Source organism: Plecotus auritus (genome assembly GCF_963455305.1).
Source record: "Plecotus auritus genome assembly, chromosome: 6".
Lineage (NCBI taxonomy): Eukaryota > Metazoa > Chordata > Mammalia > Chiroptera > Vespertilionidae > Plecotus > Plecotus auritus.
The window spans coordinates 70,501,230-70,520,626 of NC_137773.1; the positions used below are offsets into that span (position 1 = coordinate 70,501,230).

At 37.4% G+C, this 19,397-nt stretch overlaps 1 protein-coding gene across 5 annotated transcripts in view; it reads right to left on the minus strand.

The window, feature by feature from the left end:
• Window positions 1–813: 813 nt before the first annotated feature.
• The window catches only part of GUCY1A1 (guanylate cyclase 1 soluble subunit alpha 1), a 50,092-nt gene continuing 31,508 nt past the window's right edge, over window positions 814–19,397 (minus strand). For 3 of the 5 annotated variants that reach the window (XM_080674288.1, XM_080674289.1, XM_080674290.1), the window contains 6 exons: window positions 16,689–16,747; window positions 14,276–14,985; window positions 12,336–12,821; window positions 9,291–9,434; window positions 5,161–5,315; window positions 1,527–2,487 (listed from right to left, as the gene is read on the minus strand). In XM_080674288.1, coding sequence (XP_080530414.1) covers window positions 2,286–2,487; window positions 5,161–5,315; window positions 9,291–9,434; window positions 12,336–12,821; window positions 14,276–14,985; window positions 16,689–16,747 — 1,756 coding nt within the window. In that variant the 3' untranslated portion in view covers window positions 1,527–2,285. Of the gene's footprint in view, window positions 1,484–1,526; window positions 2,488–5,160; window positions 5,316–9,290; window positions 9,435–12,335; window positions 12,822–14,275; window positions 14,986–16,688; window positions 16,748–19,397 lie in introns of those variants that run through there. The other 2 variants (XR_013960904.1, XR_013960905.1) reach the window with 2 other exon arrangements.

A 19,397-nucleotide genomic window follows, 5' to 3' on the forward strand; every position in this document is an offset into this window, starting at 1 on the left:
TATAAAGGCGACATTTTATTGTATGCCTTTAAATTTCCTTTAATTCCTATTATTTTCCCTATAATAAGTGTTCCATTATAGACAGAAAAATGTATTTGTATTTATTTTCCTTTTAAGTATTTTTATTAACTTCATATAATTGTAACTATATTTTCCCAACACCTATAACAATAAGATTGGTATTTAATGAGACACATTCAATCCTTCAAAATATTGGGGAATCAGTAAATAATATTCATTGTAATATCTATAGTGGTACACATGGGATACTAAAGGCCAATCAGTAATTACTTTTTATTCCTGAGGTTACCATGGGGTAGCCTGGGAACTAGTGAAGATAATTAAATAATTTTTAAATTAAATTATTTCTTAGAACCCCGAGTTCAGTGTATCCATGGCTCTACAAATAGTGATTTAAAAATTATAATGATCATTTTTCTCTTGCTTTGATGTTGAGCTCTTTTAAAATCAAAGCCCTATTTAAGTTTAGTTCACCAGAGATCTTAGACTAACATCATTAAAAATTAAAGTTCAAGCTCCATAAAAAATGTTTAAAATTTTCCGTAATAAAATCACAGCATAATTTTCTTCATCAACACTAACATTCTATTTAAAGAATATCATTCAGATATTTCAACTAGAATAAAACATTCACAGGTGTGTACTTGATGAGACAAAAATCAAAACAAAAACCCTGATGATTCTTAGGAAATATACACACACTAAAGTATTCAACACAAGTATTTAACGATACAATGTCAGAAAAGAACAAGTCTTATTTCCCACTTGTGAACTTAAATTTTTGTTTGTTTTAAAAATATATTTTATTGTTTTTTTTACAGAGAGGAAGGGAGAGGGATAGAGTCAGAAACATTGATGAGAGAGAAACATCGATCAGCTGCCTCCTGCATGCCCCTTACTGGGGATGTGCCCGCAACCAAGGTACATGGCCTTGACCGGAATCAAACCTGGGACCTTTCAGTTCACAGGCTGAAGCTCTATCCACTGAGCCAAACTGGTTAGGGCTTAAATTTTCTTATTGGAACTTTATATGGCTCAGCATGGCAATAGAGCATGTCTGCTGAAATAGAGCCAAATTCCTCTGTGTGTTGTGAGGTGGGGTGGGGTGAATGTATGCATGTTATAAATGTCTTATTTCTGTACTTCATGGTTTGTTCCCTAAATGCTTACTTTACTCTCATGTTGCTTCTGGTTACATTAAATCAGAATGATATTATTGTATTTTAATATAGGCTAGAAGTCTCTTTTATACTGAATACTGTAAAATACAAATGAATTAATAGGAATGAAAATGCTAATATGAATTAAAATAGCCTTTACCATATATAGAATAAAAAAGTCAAACAAAAGGAAACATTTATTGTTAATGACACATTATGTGATGAAGAATATTTTTATAAAATAATCTTTGATATTTACAGAAGACCTATTTTATATTCATATTGCATCTAACCCAGAATTGCTTATTTTCTTTCTTTTTTTTTTATATATTTTATTGATTTTTTACAGAGAGGAAGGGAGAGGGATAGAGAGCCAGAAACATCGATGAGAGAGAAACATTGATCAGCTGCCTCCTGCACACCCCCCACTGGGGATGTGCCCGCAACCTAGGTACATGCCCTTGACCGGAATCGAACCCGGGACCCTTCAGTCCGCAGGCCGACGCTCTATCCACTGAGCCAAACCGGTTTCGGCAAGAATTGCTTATTTTCTTAAAAATGGGGAAAAAAGAAAAGTGCAACAGAGAAAAACCTCAATCTATTTTGTTATATATGCTAAAAATTAAATGAGAAAATGTAATGAAATTCAGAGTTGAAAGGTTCAAAGAGCTTACGGTATTGAAGACTATTAATTTCTGTTCAAAAGCTTTTGTAAGGCAATGCTATCACAAACACACTCTAATAACCATAGCATTCCACCAGGACACAAGATTGCAAGTGACTCCATCACATTGTATAGGTTGCTACAATTACCTGATATATGTACAATGTGCTAAATTTTGAGTAATGATAATAAGTGATTGTTACATAATAGAAATCTCCCCCAAAGGTCACTTTTTGAGGTTTCTTTTTTTATTTTCACTGAAGAGCTGAAGTATTGAAGTGAATACATTTTTGTCATGTTAAGTGGAAGAATAAGTAGATCGTGAGCTCCTGAAATTTTAATACTGCTTTTATCCATCTGTATCCTAAAGTGCTCTCAGAGATTCCACACATACTCGAAGGAATCAAACCCCAAAGACTGATAATCAGGGACATATTTTGCTAATCTATTCCGGATGCTTTGCCTAAAAAATTGGCATTGCCATCTTCAACATTTTTCTTTTGGAACCAGGGTTTTGAATTTGTTCCTTGTTGATAAGCTTCCAGAAAATGACAGATTCCAGGAATTTCACTGGGGAAGTTTGGTGGAAGTTCCTCCCTTGATCGAGGGGTAAACACAAAGCCTGGACAGTCCTTGAGTAATCTGAAAGAGTAAAATAAAATTATTACTCTCTACGCAAGAAAAGACAATACAAATAAATGAATATTCCTCAAAATATTAACAAACCATGTTCACTTCGATTGACAGAAAGCTCCTAATGATGTCAATAAACATCTTCACAGAAGAAGTACAATGGAAAACCAATTCACACTCACAAGAAAAGTCTACCCAAATAATTCATTTTACTCATACTTGAAAAATTAATTATAAAATATTTTTGAGAAGATATAATCTATAATCTGAATAGCAGTATAATTCACAGTAATGGGGAGAAAACCCCAAATAATCCAAAGGTCTGACAATAGCAAAAAAAAACAACACCCCATAAATATAATGTTATAGAATAAGTCTTCCTAAGTTGAAAGAGTTAAAACATTGCCATTTATTGATTCATTCATTTTGTAAATATTACTGAGAAGTAATCATGGGCAAGGAGCTATAAAGGGAAAGTTCTACGTAAGCTTTATGCATATGTATAAAAGACTGTAAGAAGAGCTTTTGATCTCTCAATAGAATTTTTACAAATCCAAGGTTAATAGGACTAAAATGAGATTTAATTGTACATACTGATACCCAATTTTTTTTATTTGCTATTACTTCTTCATTATGCTAAACTCATTTTAATTTTGATTCCACTGGTTAAGTTACTGACTCATCTTTCTATTTGCTTCCCTAGCTTTCTGTCAAATGCAAACTTAATAAGCATCTCTCTAATCTACTATTTAGGCCATGGATGAAAAATCTTGAATAGTTCTGGAATCTAAACCAACTCCTATGGAACATTAGATTACTCATCACATCTGCCCAACTAGACCATGGTCTTCTACTGATGTTTTAGTCAGTCATGAATTCATAAATGTTTTTGGCCTATTATTTATGAGGCATGATATTTGGTGATATATAATAAAAAGTTACAGAATCTCAAAGTATAAGCTTCAAAGTCAGTTGTTGAATAGCAACAAAGATGTCAGTTTTCTAACTTTGGAAAATGGGAATAGTTGTGAAAATTAAATAAATCAGTTACAAAAGACTGATTAAACATCAATTAGATATCACCTAATACCCATCATATTGGTAACAATTAATTAGTCTGATAATATCAAGCTTTGGAGAAGAGAAACAAACCTTCATACATTGTTTGTGGAATACAATTTGGTAAAAGCAATTTGGACAGCTAATTGATGTTTAGTAAAGTTGAAACAGTACAGCCTATGATCTGGGAATACAATGTACAGGTATAATATCTAGAGATATATGTGTAAGAATATTTATCATCACTTTTATAATAATGAAAACCTGATACAGTCCAATTAGCCCTGGGGAGAAGATAGATTCTGGCTTATTCATACTCTAGAATACATATTGTATCACCTGCACATATAGTGACATACTTGATCTGGCTTGTACTGGCTCATGAGAGTGAACTTTTAACATTCAAGAATTTTGCAAACTATCAGTCGCCTAAAACCTGCCAGGGTGGGAGTATTTATACCATAGAAATTGGTAAATGCTAGAAATCAGGGATTCTCCACTTTACTTCCCAAAGCTGGTTTACCAGTACACCACTGCATTAGAAATAGTTTGAATAAATGAACTAGATTTATAAGAACTAGATTTACATTTCATCAAGAAAAAAAAAAATCTCAAAATATGTTGAGTAGGTTCAAGGCAAGTCATAAAAGGATATGAACAGGTCCAGTGGAAATTTACTTTTCTCCGACTTTATTTTTTTTTTTTTTAATCTGGAGAAACTTAAATGAAGAGAATTACACTTCTGGTCTTTTCCTGCCCATTTTCCTTCCTGGTAAACAGAAGCAACATGAGCTATTGCTCTATTCGGTGCCTTCCCGCCTCTCTCTTTAGGAGCCTGCCTGTCTTCAGGAAGTACACATTCTCAGATGTTCCCACAAACCTTAAGGGATATAAAGTCCAGCATGTCAGAGAGAAAATGGGGGCCAGGAACCTGTAATATTTTGTTTCTTTCATAAAACAGGGATCTGAAACAAATATGGCAAAATGTTGACATTTGTTAAATATTAGTATTGGTTACACGGGTATCATATTTTCTTTGAATTTTTTCTGTATCTTTCAAATATTTAAAAATTAACTCTAAAGTGTATATAACTATAAGGTTTTAATAAATAAAAATATATAAAACTATAGGTGATTGGTAAATTTAAAAAATATTTTTATGTCCATATTAGCTCAACATCTCCTATTAGTATGGTAATTACAATCATAACCTTTATATCACTTGAATTTATTAAGTGCTTTGCTCAAGATCTCACATCTGGTAAACCCTGTATTTGGAACTTGTAAAACACGTCTTCTGAATACAAATCCTAGGCTTTTGAAATAAACTTACAGATAAACACAGAATGTCAAATGAGAAATGACACTCATTTCTCATGAGTAAGAAATGTTCCTTAGATCATCTTCAAAAAAAGATCAAAATTTGTAAAAAAAAATAGATTGGAAAAATAAAACCATTTAAATGAAAGCCTAATAGCAGAAAGATCCAAGAACTGCAGCCACAGGCCCAGGGCAGACATCCACAGGGGGTAGAAGTTTTACTTTACTCCCTCTTGACCAGATATCATTTCCCCCAGTGAAATAGTAAAAGAATGGAGTTTAGGTGGTCAGTGCAATCAGTACCTGTATGTCGTTGGACTGACATTGATTTTCCGTGGTACACTGCAGGACTCAAATTTGTTAGCCAAGGTGACATTGTTTCCAAAAAGACAGTAACGGGGCATCTTAACTCCAACAACTCCAGCAAAAACCGACCCAGAATGCAGTCCAATTCGCATCTGAAAGCAAAAAAACATACCACAATGTTCCTGGTCATTGGTTAAAATTCTTCCCACTTGTCAGTGTTGTTTAAATGCCCTGTCTAAATTATCGTAACAATTGCTCTTACCACACCACTCCCTCCTTCCTCAAAAACCTCAGCCAACTTCCCTCTACTCCTCACAGTTGATTAAAAATTATTGGAGAAGAATCAGCTACACCTCTTAACTCTTCACTACTTATGCCCTTGGGTTTTTTGCACAAAGCACTCTTATTTCACCACTCTTCAGTATCTGAGACAGATTTCCAGGCATACCTATCGCTGTCACCACCTTGACAAGACAGTGTCCATGGGCTGTTTATGTGAAATTGCTCTATCGAGTGAGATAGACATAACTTCTGGATTACAGTTGTTGTTTCCCAAAACACAGTCAGAGAGGGGCAAAAGTAGCTAACTCTCACCATATAAAGTGTACATTTTGAGGAAAATAACTTTATGCCAACACTACTCCACTATTCAAATGACTAACAACTAGAGAAAGGGAATTGCAATATTTAACTGAAAAATAACACAGGAAGCAGGAAGTGGTTGCTGAGGCCCAGATTATAAGGGGGGGCGGGGGCGGGGGGCATAGAGGGAAAAACATCCATTTGTTGTTCCACTTATTTATATATTCATTGTTTGATTCTTGTATGTGCCCTGATGGGGGATAGAACCACACGCAACTGAGCTATCAGCCAGAGGTAAGCCTGGGCTTTGAAGCCAGATAGACATAACTCCAAATCCAGATGCATGGGAGACTTGACCACTTTTGTCCATCAGTGAATTATAGTTTCCTCTTCAAAATGTTGTTGTAAATATTAAATGAGATGATGTTTGTCACAATATGCTCCCCTGCCCCCAATACACAATAAGGTTTCTCTCTCTACTGAAAATGCTCTTCTGCCTCGGGGATGTTTCATAGGCAGCTCCTAAAGCCATCAGATAGTCCCTAGGACTGTAGGTTAGAACAAAAAAAAGGTATGCTTAACATCTCACTTTACAGGTCATTAAAGCTAAACTCTTATTACTCAGGTAATTGTCTTTGAAACTAGCTATAAATAAATAATTCCTCCAGTTGCAAAACTCCAAAAATACATTTCTACAAATAACAAAAATCATGTCACTGATCCCCCTGGCTCAAACATACACATTTTAATTACAAAATCCATTTATGTAGAAACCACTGATTTTATTGTTAATGTGGATATTTTAAGCATGTACTTTGATGCTATGATTTTCCTCATCAAAACTAAAGAGAGATAGAGAAAAAGAGAGAGAATTATCTTTTTTAAAAAGTGCAATTACAGAAATTAAGTCTGAAAAAGTAAGATGCTGTGATGATTTTATTATTTTTTTATTTGTTAATCCTCACCCAAGGATATTTTTTCCACTGATTTTTAGAGAGAGTGGAAGGGAAGGGGGGGGGGAGAGAGAGAGAGAGAGAGAGAGAGAGAGAGAGAGAGACATAGATGTGAGAGAGACACATTGATTGATTGCTTCCTGCATGCACCCCAACTGGGCAAGGAATCTAGCCTGCAACCCAGGCATGTGCCCTTGACCAGAATGGAACCCTTGACCCTTCACACCCTTCAATCCCTTCAGTCTGCGGGCCAGCGCTCTAACCACAGAGTCAAACTGGCCAGGGCTGCTGTGATGCTTTTAAAACAGCCACAATTTATCTCACACTCTCCCTATTAAGACATGAGCTCTATCTCCTCCCCTCTAGGCAGGCTTATGATTGCTTTGACCAATAGAATAGAATGGAAGTGTCACTGTGTGGTCTCCTAAGGTTAGGTCATAATAGGTCATGCTGCCACCAATCAAGTTCCCTGGGACATAAGCCACCATGTAAGAAGTGTAACTACTCTGAGTCTACACCACGTAAGCACATGGACTGACAGTCCTAGCTGAGCTCAACCTTTCAGCCATCGCCAGTGAGCAAAGAACCAGGCGTGTAAGTGAAGCAGCCACGTCGGAATGGATCCTCCAGCTCCAAGCGGTACATCCAGCTCTTCCAACTGCCCCCAACCACTTGAGTGTTCCCAGCTGAGGTACCAGAGACTGTGAGCTGAGGTGTGGTATCCCTGCTATGCCTCATCTAATTTCCAATGCACAGAATCCATGCGTAATAAAAGGTTTGTATTTTTACAGCAGTAAATATACAAAATGTGTCACACAATAACATATAACTGGAAAGACAGTCGACTTGTAAAACCAATATGATGAGACTTGCATGTATGGTGCTACTAACCATGAAGAGAGCCAAGACTAAACTTCTAAATAGTATAGTTGTTTTTTTTTTTCTTTCTTCTCCCTATATCTATAGCATACCAGGTAGGATTCTATGTCCCTTCAAAGGCCCACTTCTGAAGCATCAATTGAAGCCTATTCGATAAAAACTGAGTGCAATATTGACTACAGTGCTACAAATAAACATAACCTGCTCATGTTCTATCTATTAAACCAATGCCTAGTGTGTTAATTTTATTTTTTCATGTGCAATAAAATATATTCTGGAGTCTGACTGATCTAGACATTTTAGAATTTTATGTGTCCTGGAAAACATTGGTGGATTAACAGTCAACATTCATTCTACTGTGATGTCCTTCCCTACAGTTACTGGAACACTAAACACTACATATTCCAAACTCCCTGGCAGCACCTAGATGCATTCAGGTCCGGTGACTCAGAGCCACGTGCATAAGATTTGGAAGCCAGGATTTCTGCTGGGACTGCACTTGGGATGTTTACAAGTGGGGAAGCTTTGGGTTTTCTGTGGCATGCTTAGTGGAGAGCCCAGTTCCCAGGCGCTCACTTTGGGAGGGCCAGGATGCAGGAATTCCATGTTGCTGATCCAGATTAGAGGAGGTGCGTGCAGCTGTGTTCTGTATCCGGTAGCAGAGGCAGCAGCTTTCAGAACACAACCTTTTCTTGACTGGCTATGGTGGTATAGTTCTGGAGCCAGCTTCCCGACAGAGGAAAAAGCAGTGGCTCTGAAATGTGGCTTTAGGACCCATTTTTAAAAAGCTCAACTTATAAATGGCTTCTTTGGTCCTCTCAATGATTCTGAGATTCCATACCATGTAGTAAATGTTTTCCTGCTTAAACAAGTGAGAGTTTGCTCTCTGCAACTAAACCCCGACTGATACACCATTCTTCAAAGAAAAGAACAAAAAAGAAAAGAAAAGGAAAAAAAATATCCTATCTAATAAAAGAGTAATATGCAAATTGACCATCACTCCAACACACAAGATGGCTGCCCCCATGTGGTCAAAGATCCTGCCCCCATGTGGATACAAGATGGCCACCACAAGATGGCCAGCAGGGGAGGGCAGTTGGGAGGGACCAGGCCTGCAAGGGAGGGCAGTTGGGGGTGATCAAGTCTGCAGGGGAGAGCAGTTGGGGGGGACCACGACTGCAGGGAAGGGCAGTTAGGGGCAATCAGGCTGGCAGGGGAGCAGTTAGGCATCAATCAGGCTGTCAGGGGAGTGGTTAGGGGGTGAGCAGGCTGGCAGGCAGAAGTGGTTAGGGGCAATCAGGAAGGCAGGCAGGCGAGCAGTTGGGAGCCAGCAGTCCTGTAGGATCAGGCTTAAACGGGTAGTCAGACATCCCTCGAGGTGTCCCAGATTGGAGAGGGTTCAGGCTGGGCATGAATTTCATGCACTGGGCCTCTACTATATATATATTATTGATATATATTATTGATTTCAGAGAGGAAGGGAGGAGAGAGGGATGGAAACATCAATGATGGAGAGAATCCTTGATCAGCTGCCTCCTGCATGCCCCCTACTGCAACCTGGGCCTGTGTCCTAAACGGGAATTGAACCGTGATCTCCTGGTTCATAGGTCAACACTCAAACACTGAGCCACACAGGCTGGGCACACCACTCTTTTGATAACTAACTAATAAGCATTTATTCTCATTTCCTGGACAATATATGATCTAGTTTACCTTGATAGGTTCTCCATGGGGAGACATGACTTCATCAGAGAGCTCCATCATCTTGAGGGCCATCAGTGCTATCTGAACAGCATGGGTATCACTTTCTCTGTGTAATCCCCCAGCCACACAATATGCATCGCCAATGGTCTCCACCTACACATAACAGATTTTCCACATTACAAATAAAAACTCAGGAGGAATTATAGCATATAATTTACAGCAGAAATTAAGAATCATATAGTAACAATCTCAGTGTTCTTTGTCTATGATACTGGCTACAAAAAGCTAACAATTAATTTAAATCCACCAAATTGTAATAATCACATTTTTCTTTTTAAATATTTATTGTAACTTATCAGATCATCTATTCTTCTTATCCAAAGCTTCCAGTGTGGGGAAATGGAGGTGAGAAAAGAAAAAAGAGATGCAAACGTTTACTCAGAATAAATGCTGAAACCCTAATAAAGTGCCCAATTCTCTTCTTGACCTCCTTTTCTGCTAACTCCTGACACTACCTGTTAATTCTCCCTGTTGCTCACTTTGTCTCAATGCCACTGCCCTCTCCTGTTTTCTCTCAAACATACCAAACAGGCTCCCACTTGCTATCCTTTTGCCTGGAATAATCTTTCAGCAGATAACCATTTGGTTTGTCCCTCATTTCCTTCAGCCCTTCCAAAACATCTCCGTATGAGAAAGGCTACCTTCTATGAAAGAGCAATCACTTCTTAACCTCTCCCCCTTAACCTGCTTTATTTTTCTTCCAGAATATTACACCACATGAAATAGTATATATTTACTCATCTGTTTATTCTCTTTTTTCCCCCAGTAGAATATAAGTTCTCTGAGTCTGTCTAAATTATTTCCTATCAGTGCCCAGAATATTCACCAATGAATGAACCAGGCAGCAATGTCTCCCATAAGCTTTGCCTCAGCAGTGAATATATATGAAGTGCTTAACAGAAAGGCTAACATATCACAGGTGTTCAAAAAAGTGTTGCTAATTAGAAGTGGAACCCTCACCCCTACTTGGAGTTAGGTGCCCATTCTCTGTGCCATTGTAACACCTGGTCCAGACTTGCGTGAAATGAGTCCTTAGTATGTCATATTGAAACCTAGTATTTGCCAGTAACGCCCCCCCGCCCACATACACACACACGTGTCAACTCTTCTCACAGGGATTTTGCCCACCCATGCTGGAAAATGCTGGATAACCAGTAGATATTTGCTAAAACAATAGATAAATAAATGCTAACACCAAAAGATGGAATGACAGAAAATGAATTAAATAAAGTCCTGGAATGATCAGATCCCTGAATAAATAAACTTGACTATTCCTTGTAAGCCATGATGCTCATAGGTCGGCCTATGATTATACATTCTGTGTATCTGAGTTGTATTTAGTGGTTAAGACCCTCCTTACTTATTAACAGCCCCCTCTAGGTATTTTCATGAGAAATCAGAGTGGAGAGAAGGTGGGCATAAGGACAGGAAAGAAGGTGACTGACTAGCTTAGGGTGCAGTTGGGTGAGTCAGGGAACTCTATGGCTACCATCCTGGTAGTAAAGAGGCTAGATTCTAAATACTTGACAAAAATAACCAATTTTGTCAAGTTTCAACAAGTTGAAGAAGAGGGCTACTTCTTCTGACATCAATCTCAGTAGTTTGCCAAGAACAGCAAGCCTTCCTTCTCACAATTCTGCTGAGAGAGGAGACATTCTCAAGATAGAAACTGTCTACAAAAAAATGCAGCAGATTCCACAAGAGGCCATCAAGCTTAACCTAACCAAAGCCAATTATTTTATCTGTAATTATCCATGAGCCTATTTTTGTCCCAAGGGATCATAGCTCTGTCTGGGATTTCCTGTTAGAGTTTTTAAAGGAAGTTTTTTTTTTTATTTTTTCATTTTGTTTTTACTTCTAGCATCTAGATTGAAAAAAAGCAGGGTCTTATATATTCCCATAAATAATTTTTGTTTCTCCTTAATCATTTATCTACTTTGTATTGGGTTAAGTTCTGAAATGCAAGATTGTTATGTGGCAAATTAAGAGATGATTTCAAACCACACAAATGAGAGGCATGCTCTGTACGTAATGATAATGTCTAAAACAATGCAAAATACGTTATATCAGTAAAAATATATATATAGTTTTACTTCTAAAGGCAGAACATGAAATCTCTTCATTAGTTCTTTTATTTGACAATAGTTATATTTTAAAAGTAGCTGATTACATGTTGGGGACAATCACTGTGCATCCCCAGTGCCTAGAATGATGCCGGTACATCCTGGGCACCCCCAAAACCCTGCTGCCTGATGAATAACAGATATTATTTACCATTATATTTATGACAATCTTGCTCATAAAGCTTACAGGACATATGTATGTTATCATCCATATAAACTCTTTGGGTAGATAATATTTTCTCTGTTTCACAAATGAAACACGTCAGGTAGAGACAAGATTTGAAGACAGGTGTCTCTTATTTAGGTATCTCTGCCCTCGGCCACTCTATAATAAAGCCTTAAGTAGGTAATTTGAGTTTCCGCTAAGTGGCCATAAAAAGTATCATATTAACTCTGAATTGAATTAATCTATTTAAATACGATTTATATAATCCTCATGTTTCTTTACTTTTACAGGAACAAAGGATAAACTTCCCTGTACAAGAGATACTCTGAATTATACCATGCTTAACAACTCAACTCAGTTCTCACAGTCAAGTGTCATGTTCAATGACTTCTAAACTTCATCTGCTCATGGGTCCTACACCCCATCCTCCACTCCGTCTATCATCCCCCATTCTATGCTTATTGCTTAAGAAGACAATGTGGCAGTCTTCTCATGGAATCATCTTTTTTTCTGAGCACATTCAGAGCTATTTCTGGCTGGCGAACAACCAGGTGATTAACGCAAAATGCCTACTCCCAGGATGTGGCTCCAGGATGGCCCCACAGGGACAGCCTTTGGTTTGCATTATTACTCAGATCCTAGTTACAGTGCTTTTTCTCAGTGACTTTTGCCTGGAAAACGGGCATCATCCAGCTCCACCCCTACCTTGTAGACATCCAGCTCTCCGCACTGCTGGTCAAACCGGGTGTAGAGCGCATTGAGCATGGTGATGACCTGCAGTGGCGAGCACTGGGAGCAGATGGCAGTGAACCCAACAATGTCTGAGAAAAGCATGGTGACATTACTGAACTTCTTGGCTTGCACAACCTGCCCTTGCCACAGCTGCTGCGCCACCTCGGAGGGAAATATAGAGCACAGGAGATCAACTGTCTTCTTCTTCTCCTCCTCCAGGGCTTGGTGAGCTTGCTCCAGTGTGGCCTTCAGTTTTCCCAGCCTCTTCTTCAGGCCATCTTGAGCTCTGGCCTGTTCTCCTATCAAGACCACATCCCTCAGCGCATTGTGAATTGGGATGTCTGAGAGGTAGAGCCCTCGTCCTGTAAAATCTTCTAATCTGTCCACACAGGGTGACCCCAAGAACAAGATCGCATTGGATTCAATGATGTAGATCATTTGGCCTTTGAGGTCCATAACCTGTGAAGCAAAGGAGAACCAATTGATGTGATTTATTCAAGTTTCCAACATTTTTTGGAGACAAAAGGAGAGGAAGTATAGTGATAATCCCTTTGTATTGAACTTGATTTTTTTTTCTACCTGTTGACCAACAACAGTATGTTTTCTTATAGTTCCAATTTACTATGAGTTCTAAAATGTGTGGAGATATTTGGAAAGTATACTTTACACATAGATCATGCTTTCCAATAAGCAGTGCAAACAATGCTTCCTTCAAGGCCTCCTCAGTAAGTGGCATGTGCCTCCTCCCTTTTGAAAGGAGCAGCCAGCAGAAACGGTTGCGCCAAGGGAGCCTTGAGGGAGGTGAGGCTCCAGGTGATCATCCTGGATCACAAGATTTACTGGGATGAGTGTGGACAAATATGTACATGTGTGTTGCTCACTGCGGCAGAGCCAAAAGCAATCCAAATGTCCTTTTCAGAGCATATGATTACACAGAGGACAACCGTACAATGAATACGACACAGCCTTTGAAAAGTGAAACAGACCTATATCTACTGACATGGAAGGATGCCCAAAATATATTGTTTAGTGGAAAAAAAATGAAGTTATAAATAGTATTACTTTTTGTTTTAAACAAAAATGTATAACCCTCATGTGTCTTTATTTTTACAGGCACAAAATTTTTCCCTGTACAAGCATACTCTGAATTATAGCATGCTTAATAACTAATGTCATTGATTTTTTTGTTGCTACAATGGACATCTTTAATTTTCCAAATTTTTAAATATTTAGCTATACAATTTTTATGATAAAAATCAATAAAGCTGTTTTAATTTTGGGGAACAGTGTGTCTGCTGGGGTTATACATGACTAAAATTGATATGCATCATAAGCCTCTCTATTAGCTTTGCTGTACTATTGACTATGACTTAGCAAACTTTGTAACCTAAGAGTAAATAATTACCAAAGTTCTCTACCAGGAGGTGACAGAACATTTCTCCCCACATCCTTTAACAATTAGTCAAAATTTATTGATTTTTTTCCATTTATTGAATATTGAGCAAAAAATCTATTTAGTTGTCTCCTATAAGAAAAAAAAAGTAGTTTTGTTTGTTTGTTATAGAAAAGGACCTCTTATTCCAAATTAAGTCAACTGTCATGATGATTGAAAACATATTTTATATAAATATTTTTATAATTCATTTGTAAAATATGTCATAAAGATTTTAAAAGGTACACTGCATTCAATGAATATTTGTGAAGTAAGGGTCAAGTAGAGAAGACCTACATGCAGAAAGGACCTTGTTTTAAATTTATCCCAGCCTTAGAAGTATTTTAGAATTGTTCTCTTAAATGTTTTAAGAAAACATTTGAAGTGATGCATTTGCATTTGTACCATTTTTTTTTTGTTTCTGGTCCTTAAATATGAAATAATTGATTTCATATTCAAAATACTATTATGTTTCTCTTACCCTTGAAGATTTCTTCACAGAGTTGTCCCATCTCCTCACTCGGACCACAAATTGTAAATTCAACATAGTCATGATTCCGCTAAACGTCTGGTTGACTTTTGGAGTGAGAATATCAAAGTACTCTTCAAAATTAGGCTTTCCTTGAAAGTCTCGCCTGTTCATCAGCCTCCTGATGCCATTGCCAAATTGCAGAATTGTCATATCTTTGTCAAACATGAAATGGAACGGGAATGTCTTACAGAAGAGAGAAGCAGGAATGACCAGTGAGGACTGGGGTTTGCCTGGGGACAGGGATGGTTTGGTGCTTGTAACATGAACAGAGTATAACAAATAGGGCTGATTAACAAACTCACTGCCATCGTTATGGAAGCAGGAAGGCATTAATGACACTTCCACTTCGGTTTCGTACAGGATGTGAGCAGCTGCCTTAATGATGCCCGGAAGAATCAGGGATGTGATCTTCTTAGGAAAGAAATAGTAAACATTTAAGAAATCGTGGTCCTTATCCAGACAGAGAATGGAGGCAGCCTCCCGCCTGCCTTTCTTCTCTGCTTCTTGGCAGTGGCTGCTCTGCTTCAGAAGGGTGCTGAAGCTATTTAAAAAATCTTTGAGGGTTCCTCCCACCACGCCCAGGATGTGTTCATCTTCCTCATAACATATTTTAAAAATCTCTTCACCGAGAGATGCTCTGATGCTCTCCACTGGAACTCCTGAAAGCAGATAACACATTTCCTGCCATGTCAAGTAGGCCAGTGTGGTAGAACTGTGCTGTTACAACTATTGGAAACATTCTTTTATTTGATGATTTCATTCCTTTTATACCTGGTAGTAAGAATGCCAACCCAAGTTAACCATCTATATTCTAATTATCTACATAGATGAGTTACTAAAATTCTGGTAATTCTGACTAAAAATCCCAAATCATTTCTTTAAAAAAGAATGATCACCTGGCCGGCGTAGCTCAGTGGCTGAGCGTTGACCTATGAACCATGGGTAGTCATGGTTTGATTCCTGGTCAGGGCACATGCCCGGGTTGGAGACTCGATCCCCAGTAGGGGGCGTGCAGGAGGCAGCTGGTCAATGATTCTCTTCCATCATTGATGTTTCTATCTTGTTCTCCCTCTCCTTCCTCTTTGAAATCAATAAAAAAATATTTTATTTTCAAAAAAGAATGATCAATTGAATATAATGTACAACATTTTATCCCCCTAAACTTAGCTGGAAAAGGGCAATAGGAATTGCAGGATCAGGTCCATTTCAGAAAAAGCTGTCCCACCCTGGTAATAACAAAACCAGTCCATCCTGATGAAAGGGTACTGTCCCCCTTGCAGGGCCTCCAGGAGTGTAAGCTTCAGACACAGGAAGTAATTTGAAATCACTGGCTATGAAACTAAATGTTGTCATTTTTCTTTAGAGATGACATATAGTTTTTTTTTTTTTTCTGGGTATAACACCCTTCTTGTTAGTGTTACTCTAATAAATATGTGTTTGGAATATATTAGTCACTTCCTACAACTTCTTCCAGAACCTCCTTTATTCTTTCAACTCTGTGTACCACGTTCCTTTCCACCTGTAACTCAGGAAGAACAATGGTGCCTTTTTTATGCCACTGTCATGATGTGTGGGAATGGCATTTAGAATAGTCCCTGGCTTCTAAGAAGGATTCACTATTATAAGTCAGGCATAACCACCACCATCATCATAATTATTATTATTAAAATATTAATATCTTGTATGTTCAGAAAAATTTAACTTGTTGGTCCATATACTCAAACTTTGAAAAGGGTAGTAGGACAAAGTTACTCATCTACTTGTTTTCCTAAACTAATTATTGATATGAAAACACTGTTAACACCTTTCACCATGATTGTTTCAAACCTTTTTAAAATTCTTTATTTTGCTTTGTGGAGTAGGATTTTTTATGCATAAATAAGGAACACATAGTTAACTTTAAGACCAAAGCATATACATGTATATGAGTCAGCTTCCCATGCAGCCTTATCTAGTTCTCAGCAAATGAACATTGTATAAAGAGGAAATGAGTCCTGGGGGTGGGAGGGTGGGGAGGTTGGAGGTGGAGGGGGTCAATGGGGGGAAAAAGGGGGACATCTGTAATACTTTCAACAATAAAGATAAATTTAAATAAAAGAAGAGGAAATGTTTAAGGTCAAACAAAAATATACAGTATGCCAAAGAGTTATTATTTATGTTAATACAATACATAGATTGAACAATTCACACTGAAATTCACCAGCTAGTAAAAATAAATATTTTAGGAGAAAATGTTAGTTCTATAGGTAAATATTTTTTTACTAATAGAAAACATTAGTTTACAGATAAAACATTAGTTCTATAAGCATAATTAATTCCTAATTACATATACTAGACAATTACCATGAAACAATTCTATTACCTGCTGCAAGTGCCTCGTCTGCAATTATTTTTTCGAAGTCTTCTCTTTCCACAGATTTTCTGAAAATATTTCAGTATCTTAAATTATAAACTGACATGTGAATGTCAAAAGTTCAGAGTATAACAGACAGAAATCATGACAAATAATTTAAGTAACTTTTTCTGGAGAGGCAAGTCTTGACTATCAAGTTTACAGAAAAGGAGCAGTGACATGTACAACCCAAAGCAATGTTAAAAACTCCCAAATATATCTGAATATGGAGTGCTTCATCATTTTTTATGAAGTACTTGCTTTTTAACTGAACTTCACTTAAGCTAATACTATAGAGGTCTACACTGGCAGGGAACCAGGAGTATGAAATGACCCACAAGAAGAAAAACCTACATACTGATGGATTTCACTTTTAAGTATCACAATTTTTTTCTAAAGTGAATATACAGTAAATTCTGTATATTTACTTTATAAACATACAGTAAAGCCTGTATATTTAACTCTCAGACATCTTTACATTAAGTGTTATCCTTGATCTTGTATAAAAATGAGTAACTAATCTATTCTTTATTCAATTACTGCACTGGTTCCTGTAGCACAGAAGTTGATAATAGCATACATTTTGATTAATAGAAGGCTGTAGTGATTTCAAATGGACAACTTGCTGACTCATGTCTGCCTAATTTTTTGTTGATGATTTCTGATAGTGATGACTGATCATGAGCAAATTTGCCAAACTACAGAAGCATATTAAAAGGCACCCAAGTTCTGTTTGTGGTTCAGTATGCCATTAGGCAAGCCAAGTTTACAAACAGGCATGAATCTAAAAATTTTTAATAGATTTCAAAGAACATGACACATGTAGAGAAGTTTCAAAAGGGAATATTTTTAAGAAGGAAAATTGCTCAGTCCACTATTTTGTCACATAAAGGTATATTGCTTATAATTATTTAGAATACATTTTCTTATCTTAACAGGTTGAAGAACACTAACTGGTATTATCTAGTTTGACTTTTGAGACCCCCAAACACTTTGATATATAGTACTCCTTTATAATACAACATCTGTATACTCTATAATGTGCTCACCACCCAAAGTCTAGTCTTTCATCATCAAACCCCTTGATATATATTGTTTTGTATTAATCAGCCTTTAATTGACTCCTTTTTTGTCATCTAAGCAACTTATTTTTTTTTCTAAAGAATGAGAGCAAATCTGCTCAGAGAACTATAATGCTGCCAATTCCCAGCACCCATGATATGAGATGTGAGCAAAGTGAGTCCAAACAGCACATAGTGCAATTCAAAATAAGTCCCCTTATCTTCAAAAAGGAGGTATAAGCTTGAATGTGTGCTACACACACACACCAGCCATGAGTTCATACATATGATGATGTGAACAACAGGTCCTAGAGAAATTAACAAAACAAAAGCTCTATGTGCAATCACCCCTGGGAGATATCAGAATGGTTCTACTAAAACTCATTCACTTAAAAAATAGATGGTGGTGGGTAGGGAGCTCCAGTACTCCAGGGACAGTTTGTTATGTAATATATTGGTGTTTTGCTTTTCAAGTCACATAAGAGAAGAAGCAGTCTGCAAAAGGGAGGGAGTCAGGTGTGTTCAGCAGTTGGCAAAATGAGAGCAGCAGAAACAGCAGTTGCCTTGACAAAAAAGATGGTGGTGGTGGTGGGAGACCCAGGCACAAAGAGCATATGAAACAATTTTAAAAGGCAAAGCAGAGAGAAGGCATTTGGCATATCAACAGGCACGCTTGTTAAAAAAAAAGGCGGGGGGGGGGGTGCTCATCTTATTCAACAACTGAATAATTGCCACTAGGACAATTTAAAAGTATGATCAGCTCTATAAAAAGTCAGGCAAGTGGTTAAAGATTTTTCAAGATTTGCAAATAAAATATTTATTTTTATTTAATTTATTTTTTTAGTTTTGAGATCTTTAAAAGAGATACGCTGCTGGGAACACATCCTGAAGGAATGTCTGCCTCTAGCTTAGGAACATTCAGAACACAAAGCACTGAGAATAAATTTTGTGTAAACTGGCTGCCAAGGACTTAGGCAGACAGACACAGTAGCACAGCTAGGATGACTGGTGGCTATCTTATCAGCCTGACTGAGAATCAAGGTCAGGGGCTCTGGAATACTTTGCATATCGCTCCTGTAAACAAAGCTTCTGTCAGACACACGGATTCACTCTCTCTCCTCTGGACCCGTCTGGGACCTCTTGGCAGCCTGCTGCCTGCAGTCCGGGACCAGTTAGTCAGCAAGGAAAATTAAGCGCAGATAATCCACAGAACAGATTATTCACTCATGAGTAGCAGGGAGATGAATGAAGTTATAAAATATCTCTGACAATGGTATTGGTTTGCAAAATTTCAATGTTCAACTCTGTAAATTTGAACTCAAGTATTTATTCTACCATTGGCAGACTGAATAATCCTTGGCATTTCAGGGGATCGAAAACAAGGCCAAGTCAAATTATCCACCAGCAGTGACTGCGCCAAGGTATAGTTGAAAAATTAACTGTATAAATCAGATTATTTTTTAAATCACCTTATCTATTAAGCCTCTACAGAAAGCTAGCTTATTATAGATTAAGCCTCTACAGAAAGCTAGCTTAAATAAAATTTCAAAGACACAGTACAAGAAAAAAGTATAAACAGAACTGATATTTAGCCAGTGCACACCAGAATAACCATACT